Here is a 23,687-nt window from a genome sequence, read left to right as displayed (position 1 = left end):
TTGAGCGTGGAAACCTTCGTTCAGATGAGCTGATTTTCAGCTCAGTTTCATAACGCGAATTTTGACATGGGTAGCTTTTGAACCAGTCCTGCGTGCTGGTGCTTTTCCAGAGAGAGGCAGCCTCCAGCTGGTCTCCCTGAGTCCTAAAAATGATGGAGCTCTCTGTCGAATAGCATATCTAGCTTGATTATGCTCGAGTGAACCGCCGGTCTTGTGGTGGAAGAGCTTGAACTCAGTCCCTTTTGCTATATTTCCAGTGGTCTGGATCCGGAATGCGCGTTTTCCTAAATGATCGCCGGCTGGATCAAGCAGCGAGCAAATTCTCTGAAGTTGCTGGGAGGGGGACGTCACCTTTCCGAATCCGGACGACTCGAAAGCCTCACCACTATCATCGTGTTGCGCGAGGCAATCTGCACTGCTTGTTCGCCGGTACATGTTGCATTTCCTGTTCCGCTTTGCTGCTCCGCTCCAGGACAGCGACTCGCGACACGGTTGGAACCCATGTGGATGAACTGTACGCGTGAAGTCGCAGCCGTTACAATAATGGACAGACTTGCTCCGATTGTACACCGCCAGAAAATCTTCGCGGCTGCGCATTTCTGTGTTATGATTTTGGCGACTGTGCAACTATCCAGGCGAGTTCAACGTATTTTTGTATGAAACGCCTTGGATCGATTCGTTCAATGGCCTGTACGTGACCTGCCCGCAATGGAGCGCTCGATCCACGACAAAGTTGTCATCGATAGGTGCGCATCCAAGCAGGTCTGGTCATATGTACAAATCCTAAGTTTTAGAAGAAATCCCCTAAGAGCGCCCGATCCATACCAAGATTCCCGGCAGCATCCGCGGATCCCTGGGAGTTTGGTCACACACACGGATCGTGTGAGGATGGAAAGATAGCACACTAGTGCTCGATGTCTACGCAGAATTGCTGCCGCACCAGCGCAACCGAGCGAGGCTGGGAAGAAGTATAAATGCGGCATCGCATATGGTAGACTTTGGAACCTCGCACAGGTTTTTTACAATGGGCAAAACGTCTACACAGGCATGCGTTCCCCGACAGTGTGCTTGATATCAGCGCGCAGTGAAGCATCCATCAAACTCCCTGCTTCCAAGTTCCGTAACTCATACTTCTTCTCGGATATACTGGTCGCTTCATACATTCCATCGTGCCCCGAGTGCCGACAGTGATCGCCCGCGATAGCGCCAGTAGCTCCCGTGTGGATGCATCACCGCGACCGAATGGCATTGCCGCACGGTTGAGGGCGTCGGCTCGAGAGCCATTCGCTCCAGTCGTCGTTTTCGTACGGGATTTTATCCCACGTCACAAGCGACCGACTAAGCTCTCATGTGGTTAGCAAGCGTGAACCTCTCGCACACAAGGATTTCGTCTCGCTTGAAGTGTGGGGTCAAGTGCGAACTGACACCGCCTCAAAGTCAACGGGAGCAGAATGAGACTGGTACGAGGAAACGGAAACCACGGGGTTACTGGAAAGATGCTGCAAACCTCGAGAAAGAAGTCCGCGAGTTTCTTCGCCTGAACGGTTGGGATAATTTGAACCAGCTACCTAGCGAGCAACAGTTTATATCCGCAAGCTTTCCCCGACCAGATCTACTTTACCCTATTCGACTGCACGGCGGTTGGCAGGCCGTAGCAGCGAAGCTGAACCTGAAACCTGCGTGCGTCTCTCAACCAAGAAGTTTATATGTGACTTTTGCGGTCGATCTGCGGCGTGGACGCATGATGCCACACAACTACTGGAAAGACTTTGATAATCTCGCCAAGGAACTACAAAGCTTCATCGCCGAACATCTCGAGGCAAAGGACACGATGCCTACAGCTGGGCAGCTGGCGGCTCATCATCGCTCAGATCTCATCCGTGCGATCCGCAAACACGGGGGATTTCCCAAGGTAGCTGAGCAACTCGGACTGAAAGCTCATCGGAGACCCAATGGATACTGGAATGACAAGAGGCGTACCCTTGTCGAGCTAAAAACATTCATCGCCGCACATCGCCTTCCACCGGATCGAGCGCCAACATACAGAACCATGAAGCGCTTTGGTGCATCGACGCTAGCTGCTGCAGTGGGACGACTAGGTGGTACAGCGCATTTCTCGAGACTTTTGCGCAGGAAGACACCCATGGCATTACCCGCAAAGGAGTCACACCCAAACGTATCCAAGACACCCTGAAAAGACAGCCTCTGGACCCAGGAGACCTTGTGCGGTACCATTGACATCCAACATAGAGAAATGTAAGTTTCTAAAATCCTCTAGAAACTACTGGGTGGGCCGTCGCGGACAACGCAACAGAAGGCAGAGTTGTACTGCGTTTCAACGACCATGATCCATAGCTGCTCTGAGCGAATCTCCAGCTGTAACACATCGTGTTCATGGATCTGAGTATTTACCTGGGAAAGCTGCTGCTGGCAACTGACCCACGGATACTCGTCCGCGATTTTTAACAACGGTAGACCTGCCGTCCGAGGCCCAGTGTTCACGTCACGTATCACGTACGTCTCCTCAAATGCTGAATCGTGTCTGGAATGATCAGATTTTCTGCTTTCAGCTTGGTTTTACAGTGAAAACAACAGAAACATTTCCGATATTTGCCTCTTTGGATGGAGCTTTAAACTCGTAAGATCTGAGTGCACCTGACTCGGCCTCGCACCGATGGCAGACTAAAATGGAACTGGTCCACCCAGCTATCTCGGGAGTATACTCTTAAGGTTGAGCGTCTACCAACTCTCATGAAAACCAGCTTTTGAGGGCTTTCCGGTGACTGTTCCATTTCCACTTTACTATCTCTGGCTATAAAAACTCGTGGTCTCTCGTACCCCTCCAGCTCCGTTGTCAGCAATCGAAGGATGTCGATGGCAGCGCGTTTGTCTTGATTTCGCAATTTCCGGCTCTTGTTCATGCATTTCACAGCCATATTGTATCTGCGATCTGCACATCTCGTGTCATTTTCAGCATCCATGTATCCAGCCTTGTGGCGACATTCTCTACGGGTACACATGGCTTTATTCAGGTTTACGTGTGTATCCACCAAACCTCCTCCGAGAGCCACCATGACGCGCATAAACGCATGCTTCATTGTTCACTCCATGTTTTGGACGGGTACAAGCGGCTAGCATGAGTGACCTTTTCCGTTAGCGAGCCCTATCTCCTTCCGTTCGATCATCGGCTTGAGCTTGGCGATCCGCTAGCAAGTACTCCTTCGGCTGCATGTGCAAGTGCATGCTGTTCCGTATAATAGACGATTTGTCGAACGGTGCGTTGTCCTTGATGAAAAAATTATCGGTGGGAATATCGAGACTTTTCGATTTGTCTACGTTCCATTTGTGTGAAGCACTGACAATCTCTCCACTGAAATCGATCATTGCTCTGACTGGAGCGCGAGCTCAAAATCAGTTTCCGCGCAAACAGAAAGCACCGACGTCTCTGAAAACATTTCCCGTGAAAGGTATTTCGCTAATATCGAAAGACGTCTCGTCGATGGCCACCATGAAAGGAGGATTTCTCGTTCGAACGGATGCGATTATATTTCGTGATGGTTTCATTAAACTTTCTATGTAAGCCAATGCAGAAGTCGTTAAGGAACTACATCATGATTTTTCTGCGTCAATGTAACGACGCAAATTGCTGCGCCAGCAAATTGCGTTGAAATAGAAGCAAGAAAATCTTTAAACATGCGTGATGTAAGCTTGCTGCACATACGGAACGGAGAAGACTATATGCTTGCACGTATGAAATGGATAACCATATCAGCTATTTTACGATTGCTTGTTCGAGTGCATCGCAAATCATCTCGATTCCGAGATCGTCAAGAGTTCCAGCTGCGAAGCGTCAAAGAACATCCTCCGGAAGGGAGACGGAGGATCCCAAAATTGCCTATGAATCCGTAAGCATTTACTGGTGCAATTCGAATGTCGAGACTGTGCATTTAATCAAACAGTTCGAAAATAACGCAAAATAGGAACATAGCGAGTATTTCATCTTACATTTTCATGTAAAGCAAAAACTTCTCACGGCCAAAAACTGTATATATATACTCATTCACAGACGCCTCCCCGCCATTTTCGACCGGCCACCTGCTCTCGGCTTCAGTTCTGCACAGCACACTTAGAGCCTGAGAGGCTGCCTCGCGAAGTAGGATCGCTGCAGCTCGTCGGGTCTCGTCTTCAGCACGACACAACGTCTGATAATGATGGCGACATTGAAATCTCGGCTCACAAACTCCTTGCGTGAGTTGCCGCTGGTTGAACTCATCATTGCAAGGATTGCTAGAAATTGTGCCCTCCGTGTCACCAGGGTCTCGTCGTCGTCCTGTCCTGCAAATACCTCTTCTCGCCTATCTGCCCTCTTCTTTTTGTTCTTCACTTTCTCTTCTGTGCTCAATGATCGGGAAAAAGTGACTTTCTTCGTTTTTTACCGGCAGCCACCGATGACGACCCCCAAGGATCCTCAACTTCCATATCCATGCTTTTTCTTTAGGTAATTTATTTTAGAAAATGAATGCACTTATTTATGTCCTTTGGTGAGGACCTTCCCGGAGGGAGAAGGACTCGCGGAAGCATGACGACATGTGTCCCGACGTGTCACCGTGTGCTGAAGGCTCCACCGATTCGTCCAGTGGAGCGATTATTACGTTTCACGATTGAAATCTCCCCTTCGATGGTGTTGAACCCCGGAGAGAAAGAGGGAACGAAAAGCAGCTGTACTTCGATAGATTTACCAAAGGCTCGGACGCATTGGGGATAGTTGAATGCAACGTGGTCCAGTAGAAGTATTTCGCCAGACGTCAGGGGAAATGCTTTCAATGACTCCAGGCGGTGGTCGCTGTTGGACGAGCCTTCTCTACGAGCGAAACTGAGGCCGCCTAATGAATCCACGGCGGCTAGAACAAATGATGATGTCGTCATTCTCTTCGAGTTCGATCGTACATACAACAGGCGCTCCGCTCCGAAAATACACATAACCGCTCCGACAGCTTCTTCCGAAGGCAGTCTCATCGACTGAAAAATCAAACCGACGTAGATGTGCTCCATATCGATCGCGACGTTCCAGGAATTCCGTTATTGCGATTTCTGTGCAAGTTGGCCGTGAATGAACTAGGGCGCTTTTTTCGCGGCTGTATCGCGGGGGTTTCAGAACCAAAAAACAAGCTGTAGAGCAACAGAGACACCCGCAGCTGTTACTGTCGTTGATTTTGCCTTCCGTAAAAGGTAATCAAAGGATCGTTTTCTACATTTGACCGGAGGCACGCTCTGGGCAGATCGGTTTTCGGCGCGGAGCGCATATAACTCTTCCTTTCGGTGTTCCTCAACATTCTGAACACCGTTGTATGATAGAGCTGAATGAGGAATGCAGATCTGCTTGCACTGTTTAATAAAGAATATATCCTACAGACAAATCGTACACGATCTATAGGGTACATTGCACAGTAATTTCGATCTACTGCTATACACTGCATTGAGGTTGAAACAAAATTCAACTGAAAGACTATCGTCTGACATCGGTGCAACGAACGGCGCCAAGGAACATTTTCACGGTTTCTGCTAAGAGCCATGAGCAACAATCTCGCTCTCAAAGTAGCGTCTGCAAAATCTTTTCGTATCCATCATGCTGTCGGAGGCGTTTCGCCCGTAACCTCAGAACTGCGCAAGCTCGCAGGCGACGGATCAACTAACAAATAGCCTCGGTGAAGAGCCTCGTATGCGCTGCGAAAGCAACGCGCCGCGCAAACGGCGCGCGACTTAGCAGGCTACCTGCCTCTCGATATTGCCTTGCAGGAGACCGCCATCCATTTTGCTTTCTAGCGTGCTGAGGCTTCAGTGCTTTCATCTGGCAGCACGTTCGACGGTGTCGCAATGCACTCTTTCGGCGTTTCGTACAGAAAACCACGCTGGTCATATACACGTTCCAACGTCCGGTAACGCGTAAAAGCCGGAAAACAACAACCGCATATCATCCCGAGTAGACGGTCCAGAGGCTGTTCAGCAAAGGGGATACGTTCGCCAAGCCCTTCACCGGCAGGACCCACCTCCGCAGGCAGGATCCCAACAGCCGTGATAATTGCGTATGCCAACTCATCGTCGCCCGCTTCTTGTGCATGAGAAGCAGCCCTTATAGCAGTCCAAATTTCCAGGTGGCCTTCTGTACGGGTCTCAAAGAACTCGTCGCGAAGCCGGTCGAGCTGTGCTCTCGTCAGCGGGGCCGGCGTTTCGAACGCGTGCACCCTGCCTATCATCGACCCAGGCCAGAAACCAGGCGCACCGTACTCTTTTTTCTCAAGTGTCATTTCCCCATATTCTATCACAAGATCCACAGAGGTGCAGTGCTCTGCTCGAAACGAGTCAGAAACCTCCAAGAGCGAAACGCTCAGCGATATTCGCTTTAACGTTCAAGTTTCGGACGTCCGCGTGCCTTGCACCGAACGACAGCATCCGATCGGCCGCTCGTCCCTAACGTGCGCGTTAACAGCCTCCACATCGAAGTCCATTACCGACTTGTTTCTTTCGGTTCCTATCAGCATCAGACCGAAGCAGTGTGCTGTCTAGAAATGGGATCCTTTGGTTCGGGATCCATTTATCGCCCGCTTGGCAGGCTGCTTCTGTTCCAAAAATCAGTCAAGGGGAGCGTTGAAGTCGCGCAAGAGTCAGAGTCTTTAAAGGGAGATTATGTGTCCGCAGTGACGTTGCGGAACCGGCTGGTTAGCGAGCTCAGCATCCTTCGAGAGGGTAGAGCTTCATATGCTCAGGGTGCAACTTCCGATGATTTCGAACCGAGAGTTGAGGGTTTACTAACCTGTGTAACGAGTGCCTCAACTCGAATAGAGGAACCGGAGACGAGTACCGAGGAGCGCTCGCAGCCCGTAGAGGCTGTCGAGTTTGTCGCTGCTGCGCAGCTCGCTCTAAGCGTTTCTTCGGCGGACCAGGACGCCACCATCACTGATTCCGAAGGGTCGACATCCGTCATTGATTCGTGGTCGTCGGACTCCGAGGTTGAGCAGGTATGCAGCCCTGACGACGTCGCAGCAACGTTGCTCGATGGAGTGCACCGTGGACCCATAGACACGAATACTTCAAGCGGCGCCAACATTCCTGGATTATCGACGAGCTCACGAAACCCATTGCGGCCTCAAGACGAACTCGTCTGGTTAAAGCTCGCAGAGATTCTGCATGTTCCCGATGAGGATCGGAAGTATTTCGCGCTCATCGCGGAGAAACGAGATCAGTGGCTCCATGGTGGCGATGATCAGTGGCCAGATGCCTCGTTTCCGCCGGATATTCATTGCTTCATGGACTCTCCGGCAGATTGCCATGGACATGACCGGAAAGCTGGCGCGCGTTCCAGTGTCTGAAAGTGCGACGTTCGGCCGGAGTCGGAGTCATTGCAGACTTGCCCATAGCAGCCGTATACAAAATGCACTTCGCTGTGGGGACTAGTGAGCATGCGCACATTTACCAGCGCAGTGAATGCGGTTCAAATCGCTAGATGACTCGCATTCGCAGGGTTTTCGTCAACGCATTCGTCTCGAGGAAAATTAGTCATTAGGGATGCCAAATGCCCTTGGCTTGATGCTGGTACCTGCTGCAGCCTGCGGTGAGGGATACCGCATTTCGGATCTCTTGCATGCTAGAAAATTATTTCGGCACGCTCGAGAGTTTTCTCCCGCACCTGCGTGCTTTTACATTCATGATCGCCATGTCCCCTGACAAGTTTGCGATTGCTTCCCATTGTCGGCTTTGAGTCTCGTATGCAGAGTAATTGCGACCTCAAGTACTTCTGAGTGACCTCTTGGCATGTACCCGGGAGCATCCACAGAGTTTGGGAGCGTCTGCAGTTGAACGCTTTGCTTTCCATGCTCGTCGTCAGCCCGAGAGATTCTTCGTAATTACGCGGAATCAGAGTCTCAACTCGACGTGGACCAGCAGTCATGCACAGGTGCACCAACAGATGATCTCACCGTAGGGTGCCTTGCGCGGTTTATGGTAGCCTTACTGCTTTCTGGTGGAAGACGACGCGCTCATTTGCTCGTCGCTCAAGCTCACACCTATTTCATGCGTCAGCTCCACCGGAAAACAGAAAAGCTTCAGCTTGAGTTTGCCACCAGCGGGAATATGTCGCCGTAGTTCAAGATCTACGTGGAGAACAGTTTCTTCCGAAATCCCATATCCCAAGAGTTCTTCAGTCACAGCAGAAAATGCGAAGCAGACCAATTTGGTAACCGGGCAGGAAGCAGGTAGTGCCGATGCGTATATGCGTTCGGGCTGAGTCCTGTTGATGCCTTCCAGCTCGATTTTCCGAAAGCAAAGACTCACCTGGATCCAGTTCAGCTGAACACGTTCAACGCTGCTAACGTTCAGCGCAATTCGAGGGGTTGGGCGCGCATGGGAGCTTCGCCTGTGCTCCTTCCGTTCTACCTTAGCGAATCTTAGCAAGGGGGACACGGCTGGATCAAAACCCTTTTCAGCCGCTACGACTGCCGCCGCCACCGCCAGCTCCATGCTCGAGCAGTGCGGTGCTATCTCGCGCAGACCTATGTAGAGCAGTTCTCTGGCGGCCGTCTCGAAGCGGACGACATTATATGGAATCACTTGGGTCGCCGGGCCATTGTCGCTTTCCTTTGCAGCGTCTGGAATCGAATCCTCCACTTTGCAAGAATCGGGCATACAAGCATGGTCTTCATGCGCCAAATCATGGGCTTTCTGCTCGCGTTTTTCTTGATTCATCTCACTCAGTAAATTGTTAATGCGTTCGAAAAAAATTGGTCTCAGAGAGAAGAAACAAGCCAGCTTACCAAGCGTGGTTGGTTCGAGGGTTAGCACCGCTGAGCTACTCGCTTGGATTCTAAGGAGACCAATGCTGGCCATCCTCAAGAGAGACGTTTCCACAACTGTTCGCATTTCATTGTCGTTCGCGGTTACCCAGGGATACCAGCTCGGATTCTGGGCCAGACGCCGCGAAAGATACGTTTCCCGCGTCAGCTGAAAGCTCTCCTCTGGCTCCGACACAAGATCGCCTGCAACCATCTGACACAGAAACAAGCCAAGGTCTTCCTCAGTGCGAATGCCTGCCTCGACGGGAACTTCACATTCTAGTAGCTTCTGAAAGTATGCCTTGCGCGATTCTGAAGCGAGGAGGTAAAATGAACCGCGTTGTATTTCCTGGCAACCGCAGCGTTGCAGGATTTTCAATAGTACGCTTGGACTCAAATGCTTCCATGTTCCGCCAGCTGTAAGGTGCCACTCCGTGCCTTTCACAACAACAACTGGTGCACTGCATCGCAGCTCATCTAGAAGTGGAAAAGCTACGGCTAACCATGAAAGTTTCCGGGCTGAGAAAAGATCTTGCATGAGGCTCTGAAGCACGTTATTCATTTCACCTACCAGAACACCGATCCCGAAAGCAAGGAACTGGCCAATATCCGCATTCAGAACAGAAACATCTAGTAGATGTCCTTCTATGCCCGCTCTATGGGATGTCCCGTCAGCTGCAGCCACGTGCAGCAGCCGACGAGCGGTCTCGATGCATTCCCTATCCGACTGCACCAACACAATAACTTGCTCCGCGTTGTGATGTTGAACGATCTTACGAATGGTTTGATCCATTCGCGCAAAACGTTCTGCGATGTTCCGCTCTCGGAAAGGGATCACACTAAACGCTATCGGCGTAGGGCTATGCTCCAGTGCGAAATTGTACATACGACTTGTAGATAGCCATGAAGCCAGATCCATTGCGTTACCAATGAGATTCCCAAAGGCAACCAGTCGCGTCGATCTTCGAGTAACGGCACGCACGGCAACTAGAGCACTCTCAGCGAGTACACCATTGTCCTCGTTCAAGTGGTGCATGTTGTCGACCAGCACAAGATCCACACTGTCAAAGAACGCAATCGCTGACTCTGTTTTATCGAGGAGCCAGTCGAGCAGCTGCTTGGGCGTCACGCAACAGACGACCATTGGGTCATGAATCCCTGCCTTGCAGCCATCGCTCAGGTCAAGCAGGCGAACATCCAACACGGAGAGCCACCTGCGGAGACATGCGTCCATGTCATCCATATTATTCGAAGCAAGACTGAGGTAGAGCACTCGGCAGTGGGCACTGCGCTTGGCGCGTAGTTGACGCAGGATGCACAGTAACAGCACAAGATCCTTCCCAGCGTTCGGTGGCATCCCAATGAACAAGCTCGCGTCCGAGTGCAAAACGCTGTGGCAAATTTGCGTCTGGATCGGGTTGAGATGCGACAGACCTGGAAATAATGTGTCGCACGCTGCACCGAGGCCGAATCCGAGTGCCTCCCGGCCCAGCAGGCGCAGGTTCAGAAGTGGCGTCCGTATTAGCTGGCTCTGTGGCGGACCAGGGGCATCTGTTTGGAGGACGTATTTCTGGTCTGCCCCGAGCCACTCCTCCGACAGGAACACCGCTTCAAATGTTTGTGGCCATTGACCGCCATGGCTCAGATAAATTTCGAAAAATGATGTCTCGCGCTCTTGAACTTGCTTCTTCGAGAATGTGACACTCTGAGAATAGACCATTACACCCGCATCCACATCGTTGATCATGAGCGTGTACCGTGCAGCTTCGCTCGTGCGTGTACTGTGTAGCCGGGATCCCCACTTCCAGCACGGTGTGCAGCTTATTTGGATACGAAAGAGCTGCTCCGCCAGCGCGGACAGGTGACCAGATACCTCTAAGTACGGAAACTCCGACACTATTTCTGCCATGATTTGCACGTGAGAAGGTGAACCAAGTAAATCCGTCCATTGCTCGTTCGATAGTCTTCGCAAAATCTGAATATCATGCGGTATATTCCTGTTCTTGATAAGGTCCACAACAGAGGCTTGAACGTTCTGCATTTGTGTAAGGGGATGTTCAAAAGGCCAGAGACGTCGCTCAACGGCTCGCGCCAACTCACTGGCGTTTCGAGCAAGTTCAGGCCAGCCTTGACGGAGAGCAATCTCAAATACTGCACCGAAGAGTCTTGTTGCTGACTCCTCGATATATCGCATGTCTGAAAGCAATGCAAAATCATGCACAGTAGCTCGTGATATATATGACTGAAGAAGAATGTATACCTTGCCTGTGTAGCCATTCAAGAAATATTCCGACTCATCCTCTAATTTGGATCTAATCGCGATGTTTGCATGCCGCGGATATTCATATGGGCAGGCGTCAGCATAGAGGGTTTCCAGTTCAGGGATTTCTTCTTCTCGTAAGGCCAAATTTTCGAATTCTGATGACGAGCTGATGCATCGAATCACTTGACTCGCAGACGCATCCTGTCTCAGATTCTCTTTGAAGATCTGCATCGTTTGGTGCGATACGTAAAATCTACTCGCTACGATGCCCCAGTCTGTTGGTTCCAGCTGCGACAGCTCGCTATCAACAGAAACGAGGCCCGCTATAACAAGAGCATCAATCGATTTCTTCAGCAGCTGATATTTAAAAGCTGAGAGCGTTGGATCTCGCTGCACGTCTTCCCAAGCAATACCATAATGAAGTGGATTCTTGGCAAGGCGTACCGAAAGGTACAGACATGCCAGCCACGCCAGGGCTTCGTGCTCCGACGTGACGTGCCCCGTGGCGATTTCGGCATTCAGATGATCAACAAGAGCGAACCCGTTCAACATCTGACTCTCGATCGGCATCTGGACGCTGAGGAGTCGGTAGAAAAACGGAAGACGTTGCTCTTCCGTCAGTATGATTCCTTCTCCATAGCTGTCGTATTCCGGCCGACCTGCTCTTCCGAAAATCTGTAAAATATCGAGGACGCCAATGTCAACAAAACCCCCGCGACTTGCATCATAGATTTTCGTGCCGTAGATGATGACGGCCCTGGCAGGCAGATTGACACCCCATGCGAGAGTGGCTGTGCTTACCAACAAAGTGATCGACCCATCTCGGAAGTGCGTCTCGGTCGCGATGCGATCTGAACGAGCGAGACCAGCGTGGTGAATACCAACGCCATGCATTAAGAGCATCCGCAGGTCCGCTGATCGAATCGTTCTAGGCAATTGATCTTGGCTGCGCTCTGACTGTACGAAAAGAGACGCCTCGTTCCGCTCCCGTGCCATCTTCAGCAGGTCCTCGGCAAGGAGTTTGGTCTTCTTTCGTGAGTGGACAAAGATGATGACCTGGTGCCCACATGTAACGAATGAGCGAGCTTTTTCGTAACAGACCTCGATAAGGGCAGACTCGGAACCTCGATCTCGCCTTTTTCGCATTCCAATGAGGCGTTGACCCAAGGGGACAGGTCGATAGCTAGCGTCGAAGTAAAAAAGCCCTTTTTCGGGAGTCACCCGGAGGAACGCCGAGATATCCACATAATTCGGCAGCGTTGCTGACAATCCGACGATGCGAACTCTCGTTTGCTGAATTTCCGCTAAGCGTAACGTTCTTGCAACCACAGCTTCGAGTACCGGACCTCGATTATCGTGTAGAAGGTGGATCTCATCAATGACGAGCAAACGAATCGAAGCAGCGAGCCCCGATTGCCAATGCGCACTATTTCGTGAGAGAACGTCCCATTTCTCGGGAGTGGTCACTAACACCTGACTTCGTCTCAAGCTAGGAAGCGTCGGATTCGTATCCCCGGTGTATTCCAACACTTCGACGGATAGCGATCTCAGCGAGTTCGCAAGCTTCCGCACGATCTCCGAGGCCAGAGCACGCATGGGTGCGATATACACGCAACGCCATGCACGCTCATGCATTCGGTGGAGAATCTCCCTCCCAATAGCCAGAAGTGCGATATTTGTCTTGCCAGCTCCGGTTGGCGCACAGATGAGCAGGTTCTCGCTCGTGTGGTAGACCGCAGAAAACACGGTGCTCTGTACAGGGTTGAAATGCTCTGTGTGCTCGAAAATTCTTCGCAACGGAGGGTCCAAACATTCCGCAACCTTCAACCGCTGCTGGGCCGCAGAGCAAGGCTGCGGTGGCGGTACAAAGATTTCCTTATAAAGCTCCTCTGACCGGAACTCGATGTTGCTTGATTTCGGTGCGGGATATGTAGGCTTAGCAACGAAAGGATTGTCGCTGCCGGGAAAGTCTGGCGAGAGCTCTTGGATGGAGTCTGCAGTCGCGGACGTGGTTGAGGTAACCGAGCCGGATAAAAAAGGAGCTCGTTGCCTGAACGCCCCGCCATGGGTGGCACTATCCGTGCGAGTTCTGCCTTTTGCTTCGAAGGGAGAAGAATATTGTAAGCCGCTCAGACTCGAACTGGGTAGAAACTTCTCCGGACTCTGCTGCTTCGTCTTTTTTGTTCGTTCTCGTCCATAGCTGCCAGTTAGTTCTGCTCTTATGGAGCTACTGTGCCTTTGAACGCTTGGACGTAGTTTGAGGAGCTCCGCGGCAACCTCTGGATTCCCTATGAGATCGAAAAGGTCACTTTCTAAATCCACGTCTGTCAGGGAACTCTCTAGAAGAGAGAGTAACGAATGTCCGATGTCAACGATCGCACTCGGATCGCACGAGACGTGACCAAGCGTACGGAAGAAAGCGTTCACTGCTTTCAAATCGTCTTGTTCAACAGTTGCTCTTGCATTTGGCTTGTTTCGGAACGGATCACTCATGCAGTATCGACCTACCAATTCTGTGCAAAACCGGTAGCTGTCGTCTACTCATAAGCTGTGCACAGCAAGCGAACGCAGTGCCGGCAACGCGATGCTGGTCAACTATTTCGATGTCGGACTACAGCGTTGGAAAATGTTTCACTCGCAGTTCGAGAGCCGCGGGTAGAGTTTTGCCTCTTTTTCAGTACAATGAACCCTCATTTCAAAGATAGGAGCTGGTGATGACCGGTATCACTCGTTGCTAAAGCGTCTATAATCCTATTTGCTCTTCTGGATAGAATATAATCTCGTCGACTCGATACAATTCTGTATGCCATCGATTCGCTCTAATCGAACCCTGGCATATGCCTGACCGCACACTCTCGGTCAGGCATTGCTGGAGCAGACCACGTTTCGGGCTTTTTCGGGGCAGTTAAGCACGTGATCTGCGGATGATTAAGTTTCAACGCTCGTTCTCCGCGTGCGTTTGTGTCAGATTCAGCGATTCGCTGCAAGTAGGCCTTGCTTCGGTCAGTTTCGAATGCGCATCCGCTCAATGGTACCTGAAATATCCACATAATGTACCATTTACAAAAATCTGAAACCTCTGTGAGTGCAGATTCTAAACTGTATCGTGCGTGAACTCTGAAACTGCTTTCCGTGTTCATCTGCTCAATTGAAGCTCGAGTGCCGACAGCGTTCGAATTGCGAAATCTGGAAGCTGCCGACTGGTCATAACAGTTTACAATGATACTTATATAAGTGCACTGACGTGGTGTTTGCCGACTGCTGTGTTCGAAACACACAGCGATGTGAATGCCGATGGTCGACTCGGCTCCAGCTTACAGTACAGTGATCCCCGCACGAGCGTATGTCCCCATTATCGTTCCAAGTACTGCCACGAGAATTTACGAGGCTGCCCTGTTCTCTATCATTCGAGGATCACAATCAACACAAAAACAGGACTCGGGCGATACCGGTGCTGATTATGAGGATATTCTTGAACTAGGAACTGCAATAATGCCGATAGAGAGTAGATTCCATGGCCCGGCAACTGTCAGCATCGACACTTTCGGCGCGTCTGGTTAAGCGCATCGATCCTGCGTCACGAGAGATCTTTGCAGGAGCACTCAGTCCATATACAGATTCCGCACATCGTCGGTGCGTTCCAGCAAGACTCCCTAGAGTCATGTATGTCGTATCACTAGGAATAACAACGTGAGAGATCTCGATCCTTGCTTGGAGCATTGCCAGCCTCCGTGCACCCCTAGCGAGTTTGGTGCGATATACCGATCCTGCATGATGGACGACAAAGCGTCGCCCATAAAGGAAGCGAAACTAACCATTAAATAGCAACTTTTTAAATTTTCTTTCTCCCTCTACTGTAAACGTTGGAAGGAGCAAAGTTTTCCGTATTTTCGAAAGTTTACCTTCTATGCGGAATGTCCCTAGAGCCTAACGAGTCTGTCTGGTAGACGCTCCATACGCCTCTGCATCGAGTCGTGATGCGGCGAGACCCGAGCAGCTCGTCCGCAACGCACTTTATTCTGGGACTAGGAGCGGGTATACTGTGTCTGGGCGTCGCCCTGGTCGCGGTGGACTCGTAGCATATCGCGTTCCGCTCCGGCAGGCAGTGTGTCTTTCTGCGCAGCTCGCAGGCTCACGTTATGACGATGAATCCCGATCCCGTGTCGGATGATCCACGCCTCAAGCCGACGCCTCCAGCGGTATGGCAAAGCCGCTCTGTCTCGGCGATGCATCCGCGCAAACGCTATGGGCGCTACCGTGGGCCACTAGGGCAGGCTCGGCGAACGATGGAGCTCATGAAACGACCAGTATATCCAAGAATAAGTCTGCGTGATGCAACTTCGAAGCAGGGCGCAGCATGGTGGGCTCTTTCCCGAATGCCAATATCCATCCCACAACCTGGAATCAATAGTCAATGTAAACGTTCTGTCAAACTTTAAAAGCTTTGTCCGTCATCTGTGTTGCCTTGGGTGCGAGGGCACAAACGCGGCGCTTTTCCAGACGAGCGCTGCATGCATAGTTCCCATCGACACAAATCCCGAAAAGTGCGTTTGGGCGAAGTCGCATCGAACACAATCGCCATATCGGGATCGTGCTACCATATTCTCAGCATCTGTAAACTGTTGCAGAGGCAAGACTGGCTGTCAAGAAAAGCGAGCTGCACAGCTATAATTTCTTGAATGCGCCAAATGCAGCGAATTTATGAGCGAAATGCTCCTTCTAGTTTACTCGGAGGCCGAAAGCGGGAGCATGCTAGCTTCCGAGTTGGCTGCTGCTATCTGCGAAGAGGGCAACGACGTTTCCATTGATACGCTTTTGAAACTGGAAGAGAGTAACGAACAGCTTTTCTTGGTGAACCACGGCGGGGAGAAGCACAACGTGCGAGGTGTATTGCCGTCTGGCTTTGGAACCATGTCTGATAGCCCTTTCGAAACTGTAGACGAGAGGGAAAATGAGACTGTGCTGAACGGAATAGCTCAGCGTAATAGAATTCGCGTGGATAACGCTGCTACTGGTCCGCCCAAAACGTCCTCATCACAAAGCACTTGCTATTCCTCCGCGATCAATGCCCGGGCTCTGCGGAGATTGCCACAGAAGCTCGATAATTTCATCGTGTGGCAACTGAGACCCGATTGGAAGCGAGAATCCAACGATTCGTACAAGCTTGCGAGGCCAGTGTCTTCGTCGCCAACTGATGCATCGCACTGGAGCGCGAGTCAGGACTCGGAGGTTGCTTGGATATGTACAGATCATCACCAGTAATATTCGAGTTGTTCTGTTCAGAAAATAATACTGGTACCTCACATCGTGAATTGCGCTGCTGTCGGTTTTCGCCCAGAATAACCATGCCTTGAATCCTCAGACCGCGTTCGGAGTTGCTTTTGCGGGTGTTCTGTATGCTCATTCAGGCTGTGCTGATCGATAACACGACGTGTCATCCTATTTAGAACCAGAGGAATCTCTTTCACAACGAAGTATTTGCCATCGCCTGACCGTATTCGCCGGCGAAAAGCAGAACGGTACCAGTTCGCTTCCACCAAGTACCATTTCTGGTAACGGATCATCGAAAATATTAGAAAAGACGTTGGCCATGGAAGAGATTTTGTCCACGGTGAGGGACTTCCGCGATGGCATCTGCGCAAAACAAACGAACACGTGGAAAGTTTCCGTAGGAGCAGGCACATATCGAGGTCAGATGGCGTTATTCTTCAAGAACCCGTCAATCTAGCTAACTCCCTCATGAAATTCCAAAGTTTAGGGAAGAATTGCGAAGTCCACACGTATCAGTCGGTAAAATTGAGTCTCAAGGGAGCTCTCGTTCTACTCTTTCTGATACAAGTACTTGCGATAACCAGATCTTTCACGCAAAATGCTGTTCGAATATCGTCTACGCAGCGCGATCTCGTCTAAAAAGACGAGACCAAACAACCAAGGCTCCGTTTACGAGTCCTTCGAGTGGGAGGACTGATGCGCGAGCTTCACAAAAATGCATCCATTCCGGAAGGCAATCTCTGCATTAGAAGAGTCTTGCCCGAAAACATCACGTAACTACGCATTCAAAATGCATATAATTCCGATTTTAACTTCGAAAGTTTTTATAATTGATCAATGTTATGAAAAATATGTACATAGTTCGCTTTTTGATGTAGGAGATAGAAAAGGCGGTGACATCACATATGTTAAGTGCGAAATCCATGGTGGAATCCTGGACAAGGGCGAGAGCAATAGCTGTGGATCAGGTTCGCATTTAATGCCAGCACGCTTGTTTCGCGTTTGCGGATTTTAGAGCCTTCCCATGATGGTAACGCGACTGCAGTCCGTGAAAATGCACAGAAACAAAGAAAAATCAGGAATAGCAATTCGGTTTGCACCGCCCCACACTGACGTCCTAGAGAGGATCTCCGAATGATCTTGATGCATGCTAGCTTGCGGGGTTTTTCAACATGTTAGGACCCTTTTGCATTCGATCTCCTTTCTAGATGTATGCAATAATCTGTTGAGGTCAGTTGACTATAACCTAGCCTCTTCGCATCAAAACTCGACTCCCTGAAGCGTACCAAGCAAGATTCGTGCAAAGCTGGTTTTTCTCCGAACCAAATGCACGTCTCGCGTCTGCATCTAGGAGAGCTGACGCCTTGCCGAGTATCTCAACTCACTTGTGTAGCGGGGATTAACATCCTATACACCCATGCTAGACTAACATGCGACGAATTCATCTATCTCACTCTACCTTGCACTATTGAGTGTCGATCTCTTCGTGCGATCATTAACTCCAGCATAAATGGGATTTTGTGCAACTGTTTCTCTTCCTCTTTCTGGTCTCGGGATTTGAAAACTCCGGTCTCTCCTGCCCTTCCGGCTCCGTTCTCAGCAGTCGAAGGATGCTGGCGGTGGCGTTCAAGATCCGATTTCGCTCATTTCGGCTATTTTGGCCAGATTTCATCCACAATTGGTTAGGAGATCTACAGTTCAACTGCATTTTCGTATTCTTCATGTACATCCTCGATGCGTACTTCGCAACGGTAAAATTTTGCACTGGAAAGATTTTCCCATACGTCAACCAAAACGTCGCCTCCAGACGTCGCTATATGGGGCGTGAAAAATTGCTTCAAGTCGCCGAACATGGCCCCGAGAGGCGGAGAAGAATGCGATCCAAACTCCCGTCCGCTTCCGCGTATGGCGCCGTACCCTGGGAGCTCGGGCTTGCCCCGAGCGATGCCCTCGGAGAATATTCTGTCTGCGGCACGCCCAAGCGCACGCTGCTCCACCTGACAGAGGACTGGGAACGCGATGTTGTCGATGACGAAACCCTACCGGAAGGAAAAACCAGGCTGGAGAAAAGTCGACAATTTCGATTTGTCTACGCCTCCATCGTGCAAATCTGTTATGAATATACGAAGACAAGCGATCAATTCGATGCGTGAATCCCGAGTCCAGGACCCTTCTTCATGTAAACAAATGGGACGGGAGCCTCTTGCAACGTAGCTCGTGAGCGCTAAGGTATTGCTATGGAATGACTTTGCGTGGATGACCACAAAGAGAGGCGGATAGGTGTTTCAAATGGTACTGATCTTTCCATATGCCACATTTTCTGAACTTTCGGCATGGAATGATGAACAGGGTTTTAACGAATAGCTTCAAGTATTTTTCGTCTTTAATCCAGTGGCTCAAATCGCTGCGCCTATGAATCCCCTCGAACCAGAAATATGGAAATCCTGGAGAATGCATGACTTGAGCACGCTAGACATATGGTAAGGAAACGTGTGGAGGCTTGCACTCATATACAGGATAATGATAACAGGAAGTTAATCATCCCTAGTTCGAGGGCGTCGTGAAGCATCTTGAGTCCAGTGATACAACGAATTCCAGCGGCAAAACCCAGGAAGCCACGCTGAATCGAGGACCGGGATTCCTAGTGCTATGCTTGACTCCGTAAGATCTCGTTGGTGTTCTCGGAAATTCGGCGCTTTTTACTTAAAAGCGGGCCTAAAATTCGAGACCCAGGAAAACTGGAAGCACTTTAGTGTTCCAGCGTAATTTGGCACGAGTGGAGCGCTCTTTTACTATGGCTATGGCTATGGCCATGGCCGTAACATCCGCCACCGTCGCAGTCACGAAAATGAGCGGAACGCGGCTTCAACCAAGATCGACGAGCCGCTCGCCATCGCAACGATCGCTACGCTGCGCTGTACGCAGTGCCGCGGGCTACACTATTTTAGTTCCGGCAAGCAAGGGAACGTTCCGGAAGCACGTTTTTACGATTGCCCGCTGCCGTACCGTCGTGGTGTTCGGAGTCAGAGAGCAATTTTTTGAGCAGCCGTCTCCAAACTGTGCTTCTGTTTCTCTATCCGCGGTGAGGAACACCTGGGGCATCGTTGAGAACGGTTGCCTCGCATCGAGTCGTTTGCATTTGGGAACACGTCTAGCACCCGTCTGAACTGTGCGCGCCCTGTGAAACTGGTGGAGCTTTCGTGCCAATTTCGAATCGCTACACGTTTGGACTTCAATTGTGTGCTTCTGCGAAAGGTATTCGCTGATTCTGGACAGGCGCTTGTGTGTTCCTCTGGCAATAACATGGAGCCTACCCGGAGCTTCGACAGAGGTCGACCAAGTCCCCGAATCAGCAGACGCGCTGAGTCCCTACCAAGTGCTCTAGACCATATGGATAGTCTTTTAAAGCGTGCAGACACGTTCGCGTTTCTCCTCGACTATGATGGAACGTTAACAGCCATCGTAGAAGATCCAAATGGCGCTGTGCTTGGCGAGCGCGTTCGCGGCATTTTACAAGAGCTAGCGCGACTATATCCCGTCGCCATCGTCACAGGTAGATCGCGGGAGAAAATTATACAACTTGTTGGAATCAAAGGCGTATACTATGCAGGTTCGCATGGGTTTGACATAGAAGTACCTCTTCGAAAATCGCGTCCTTCAAATGGTAGTTCTTTGGAGAATGGAGAGATCAGCGCCCTTGCAGATGCGATGCAGACTAAAGATCCAGAGGATGCATATTTCCGCTATCATATAGCGGAAGAAGTCATACCGGTTCTACGTGAAGCCGCGAGGCATTTGCGATCTATTTTCGGCCTCGAAGAGCCTGCATCGGATCTGCCTGAGCCCGAACGGCGAGTAGATGGACAAGAAACAGTTACCGCCAATGTTCAGGCTCCAAAGCAGATGGCGTGCAGTAACATTGACGACTGTGGAGCACCGGGGAGCATGTTGCTGCCTCCGCTGCCGATTCAGCCAGAGCCGTCGTCACCGCCTGTTTTCGATCCAAGTTTTCTGAGTCAGGTCGATCGGCTGCTTACCGAGAGATACGCTGTTCGGGGCATCGGCATAGAGGATAACCTTCTTTCGATTTCGATCCATTATCGACGCTGCGACCCAGCGCATGTGCCAACAATCGAGAAAATTGTGGATTCTATTGCGTACAAGTACGGTCTCCGAAAAACCCGCGGAAAATGTGTGTTTGAACTACGACCGGCAGTCAAATGGGACAAGGGGCGCGCAGCGAAGTGGCTTCTTGAGATGATTCAATGCCGTGAGAAGCGTGAGTATGTGCCTGTTTACGTTGGAGATGACGTCACCGACGAGGACGCCTTGAGATTCGTCACAAACTTCGGCGGCGTTGGCATCATCGTCACGGAGGATGATTCACGCGAAACGGCAGCGACTTGGCGGCTTCGAGATCCCGATGAAGTAGCTGAGTTCCTTGAGCATTTTGTTAGGGCCAGGCCTGGAGGAGTATCACCCAGTAGCAGCTGAAACCCTGAAAACTTGCGCGGCACACTACCATTGGTTGCTTCCTTGGACTGCACCAGCGATGTGCAATTTTAAGGGATCCGATGGTGCCTATTTTTTGATGCCATAAATGCTAGACTAAAGAGAGGCAAGTCTGCCCAAAAATATGATGCATGTGGTCATTAGATCGAAACCAAATTTTCTCTCTCGCCCGTATAATATGTTCAGGAGCCCTGTCCGCTTCGAAGACAATATCGCCCCTACGATTGTGGTGGAGTACGTCGCGAACCCATTTCGAACCTTCTGATTTTTCTCTGGACATACGGAATACCACGATAAATGCAAAAGAATAGTGGCGTAGAACAGCTTCCACTGTTCTGCACTGGGACGCCTGTCTTCGGTGCTCGAGCACGCTATGACGCTTCATGCTGCGCACCGGCCTTCGTTCAGCGGGTCTTCCTCTATGTGTTTGGGCTCAATATTCTCTTTCAGGCTTTCAGCGATTTCAGAAATTCTATATGCAAGCAAAGCGCAGGTACACCAACAAACAGAGGATCCGGAACGCGGAAAGTAATTCAGAACCACAAAAATATGGTTTACGTTCCCGCAAAAGTGGCATCGAACATTCTAACAAAATGGAATTTAATCTCTGAAAGCTTTTAAACCTATTCCCCAGCAGTATCATGGATAAAAACTGGTTGCAGAACAGTTTCCAGCCTTTGAGCGAGTAGCTCCAGGAAGCGGGATGCCCTATAAAAATACAATGCTTCGACCGTAGGCGGTACATAAGCATAATCAAAACCCTGTGAGACTCATTACTACTTGGTTGCGCACGTAATATGGAGAAGATACAGGAATGTTTAGCAGTTCTTGCTTATGGTTACCTCGACAGCTCCGATTCCATAGTTAATGGAAGCCTGCGCCTATTGGGCTCGCTCAGGACTCATGTCGGAGTGAAGTAGAACACGGAGCTGCTGCCTGTGTTCCTCGATTTCGATTTTTCACCCGAACTCATTTTCAGATGCAGGACCCGAGTATTCATAGTCCAGCAATGAGGGCCTCAGGACTCATGCATCGTTCTAGGATTCTCGGTCGACTCTTCAAAGTGGCTCCCTCGACTTTGCACCGAAGGGATTCGTTACATCACCAGCATCAAGGTGATTCGAGATATCCTCACATACCGTTGCCTAAAATAGCCGATATCATGATGCAATTCGTACAAGGAAGCCTGAACTCTTTTCCTTTAGTTACGCGTTGCACGCTCAAGTCAGGCATTCTGCACGCTTCCGATCTCCATGTTTCAAGGCTACTCGTGGGCGCACCAGGCCGCTACGCTCGGTTGACGACGCAAAAGTTGGAAGTTTTCGTGCGAATACTTCTTCAAGAGCTCATACCGAAAGTATGTTCAAATCCTCACCTCATATAATCGATTCCGTTTGAAACACAAAATATTCTCGCTTTCCAACCATCAACGAAACCACATCCCAAATAAGCAGTGCGCTACATCTCACGGGATACGATCTCGGAAACTCCCTCCTTCGCTGTTTGTATGAGGTATTCTACGGCACCACTGTCGGCAAGGGATACTTCGAAATGCACCCGCACCCGCCGGATATCAGATTCCGCGTCCGCAAACATGCGCTTCTTTGCAGCATGCGTCAGTGGCGCGCTTACCTCCTGCCTAGGACCGTGTACGTCCAGTGCATCGGGGTCCCTGAGAAACCGAACAACTTCGTAGATGCACCGTTGGCATCGATGGCCTTTCATGCCGTCACTGTCTCGAAGCGTAGTCGGGACACACCTCACCTGCACTGTGCTTTCATCGACGTCGCGGGCACTTTGGCTCCATAGCCGAACGACGTTGCGCATTTCGAGGCCAGCATTCGCTTCGCGACCCAAATCAGCCTGGATAACTCAAAGGTGTATATGGGCGGAAAACTACGCCGCGCGACCCTGGATCATGCCAGCATTCATTCCCATGGCGCGTGAAGGATTCGATGACGTGGATACGTGCGGATGACGACTCAGATACCAGCCTGGACGGCATGGACGAGCTCTTCATGACGGGCGCTTCGCCGACTTGAATATGCTGGGCGGATATACAGAGCGCGTGAGCCTCCGTTGAGTATCCTGGAAGACGAACATGTCGAGGAGACTATAGACCTGCAGCCTGCGAGTGCCTACCCGAGCGAGTGAAACAGCCTCTGCACCTCGGGAACTGTTCCAGAGCCCCTGAATGGAATGGATTTTCGCCTTGCTGTAAACGCATTTATAGGTCGCTCGTACGCGCGCCCCGGTTCGCGGCTTTTTCGCCTCGCTGCGAAGTGGGCGCCCACGCACGAGGGATTAGGGCATGGAAACGTCCTATGGAGGCCAAGGAGCACATCGAAGAAGAGGAGGTATCCATCGACAGCATAGAGTACATGAAGCGTACTACCCAAATTTCGCCCGAAACTTCGGAGACACTCATGAACCGCTGGGGGAACGAAAAGCGAACGACGCTAAAGAGAGATGCGACAGGCAGGGAACAGATAGAAACAGAACGCTCACATAAAGTCGAGGAGGCGTGGTGTCCTCGTTCGAGACCGATGGCCTGGCAGCATCCACCGCTATCAGTCGTGAGCGCCCTACATGCCTCAAGGCCCCATCAGAGCTCCAACGCACCCCTGCTCAGAACAGGAAACACGGCGACGATGAGCAGCAAGCTGTACAGATGCGTGGCCTCGTGAACCTGCAATCCAGTGCACTCAGCAACGGCAGGAGCCCAAGGAGAGCGAAGCGTTGCACCAGCGCCTCCGTGAGACCCGAGGCGAAGTCCGACGCCCATGTGGAAACCGACACCCCGTCCCGGGGCACGG

General features: G+C 50.8%; 6 protein-coding genes across 6 annotated transcripts; 4 read left to right on the top strand and 2 right to left on the bottom strand.

Annotated features, from left to right (window-relative positions):
* Positions 1-1,348: 1,348 nt before the first annotated feature.
* On the top strand, positions 1,349-2,194 carry CYME_CMQ152C (hypothetical protein, conserved; the record flags this gene model as incomplete). The annotated part of the gene is made up of 1 exon (XM_005538035.1): positions 1,349-2,194. The coding sequence occupies one exon, from the start codon at positions 1,349-1,351 to the stop codon at positions 2,192-2,194; it is 846 nt and encodes a 281-aa protein (XP_005538092.1).
* Positions 2,195-5,819: 3,625 nt separating this feature from the next.
* On the bottom strand, positions 5,820-6,305 carry CYME_CMQ151C (hypothetical protein, conserved; the record flags this gene model as incomplete). Its single annotated transcript, XM_005538034.1, has 1 exon — positions 5,820-6,305. The coding sequence occupies one exon, from the start codon at positions 6,303-6,305 to the stop codon at positions 5,820-5,822; it is 486 nt and encodes a 161-aa protein (XP_005538091.1).
* Positions 6,306-6,566: 261 nt separating this feature from the next.
* On the top strand, positions 6,567-7,367 carry CYME_CMQ150C (hypothetical protein; the record flags this gene model as incomplete). Its single annotated transcript, XM_005538033.1, has 1 exon — positions 6,567-7,367. One exon carries the CDS (start codon positions 6,567-6,569, stop codon positions 7,365-7,367), a length of 801 nt encoding a protein of 266 aa, XP_005538090.1.
* Positions 7,368-8,004: 637 nt separating this feature from the next.
* CYME_CMQ149C (RNA helicase) lies at positions 8,005-13,581 on the bottom strand (the record flags this gene model as incomplete). Its single annotated transcript, XM_005538032.1, has 1 exon — positions 8,005-13,581. One exon carries the CDS (start codon positions 13,579-13,581, stop codon positions 8,005-8,007), a length of 5,577 nt encoding a protein of 1,858 aa, XP_005538089.1.
* A 6,081-nt stretch (positions 13,582-19,662) lies between these two features.
* CYME_CMQ148C (trehalose-phosphatase) lies at positions 19,663-20,853 on the top strand (the record flags this gene model as incomplete). Its single annotated transcript, XM_005538031.1, has 1 exon — positions 19,663-20,853. The coding sequence occupies one exon, from the start codon at positions 19,663-19,665 to the stop codon at positions 20,851-20,853; it is 1,191 nt and encodes a 396-aa protein (XP_005538088.1).
* Positions 20,854-23,195: 2,342 nt separating this feature from the next.
* CYME_CMQ147C (hypothetical protein) lies at positions 23,196-23,558 on the top strand (the record flags this gene model as incomplete). The annotated part of the gene is made up of 1 exon (XM_005538030.1): positions 23,196-23,558. One exon carries the CDS (start codon positions 23,196-23,198, stop codon positions 23,556-23,558), a length of 363 nt encoding a protein of 120 aa, XP_005538087.1.
* Positions 23,559-23,687: the final 129 nt, after the last annotated feature.

Source organism: Cyanidioschyzon merolae, chromosome 17, assembly GCF_000091205.1.
Source record: "Cyanidioschyzon merolae strain 10D DNA, chromosome 17, complete genome".
NCBI classification, from domain to species: domain Eukaryota; phylum Rhodophyta; class Bangiophyceae; order Cyanidiales; family Cyanidiaceae; genus Cyanidioschyzon; species Cyanidioschyzon merolae.
Note: the sequence above shows the minus strand (reverse complement) of the source record. Positions and strands in the feature narration are given on the sequence as shown.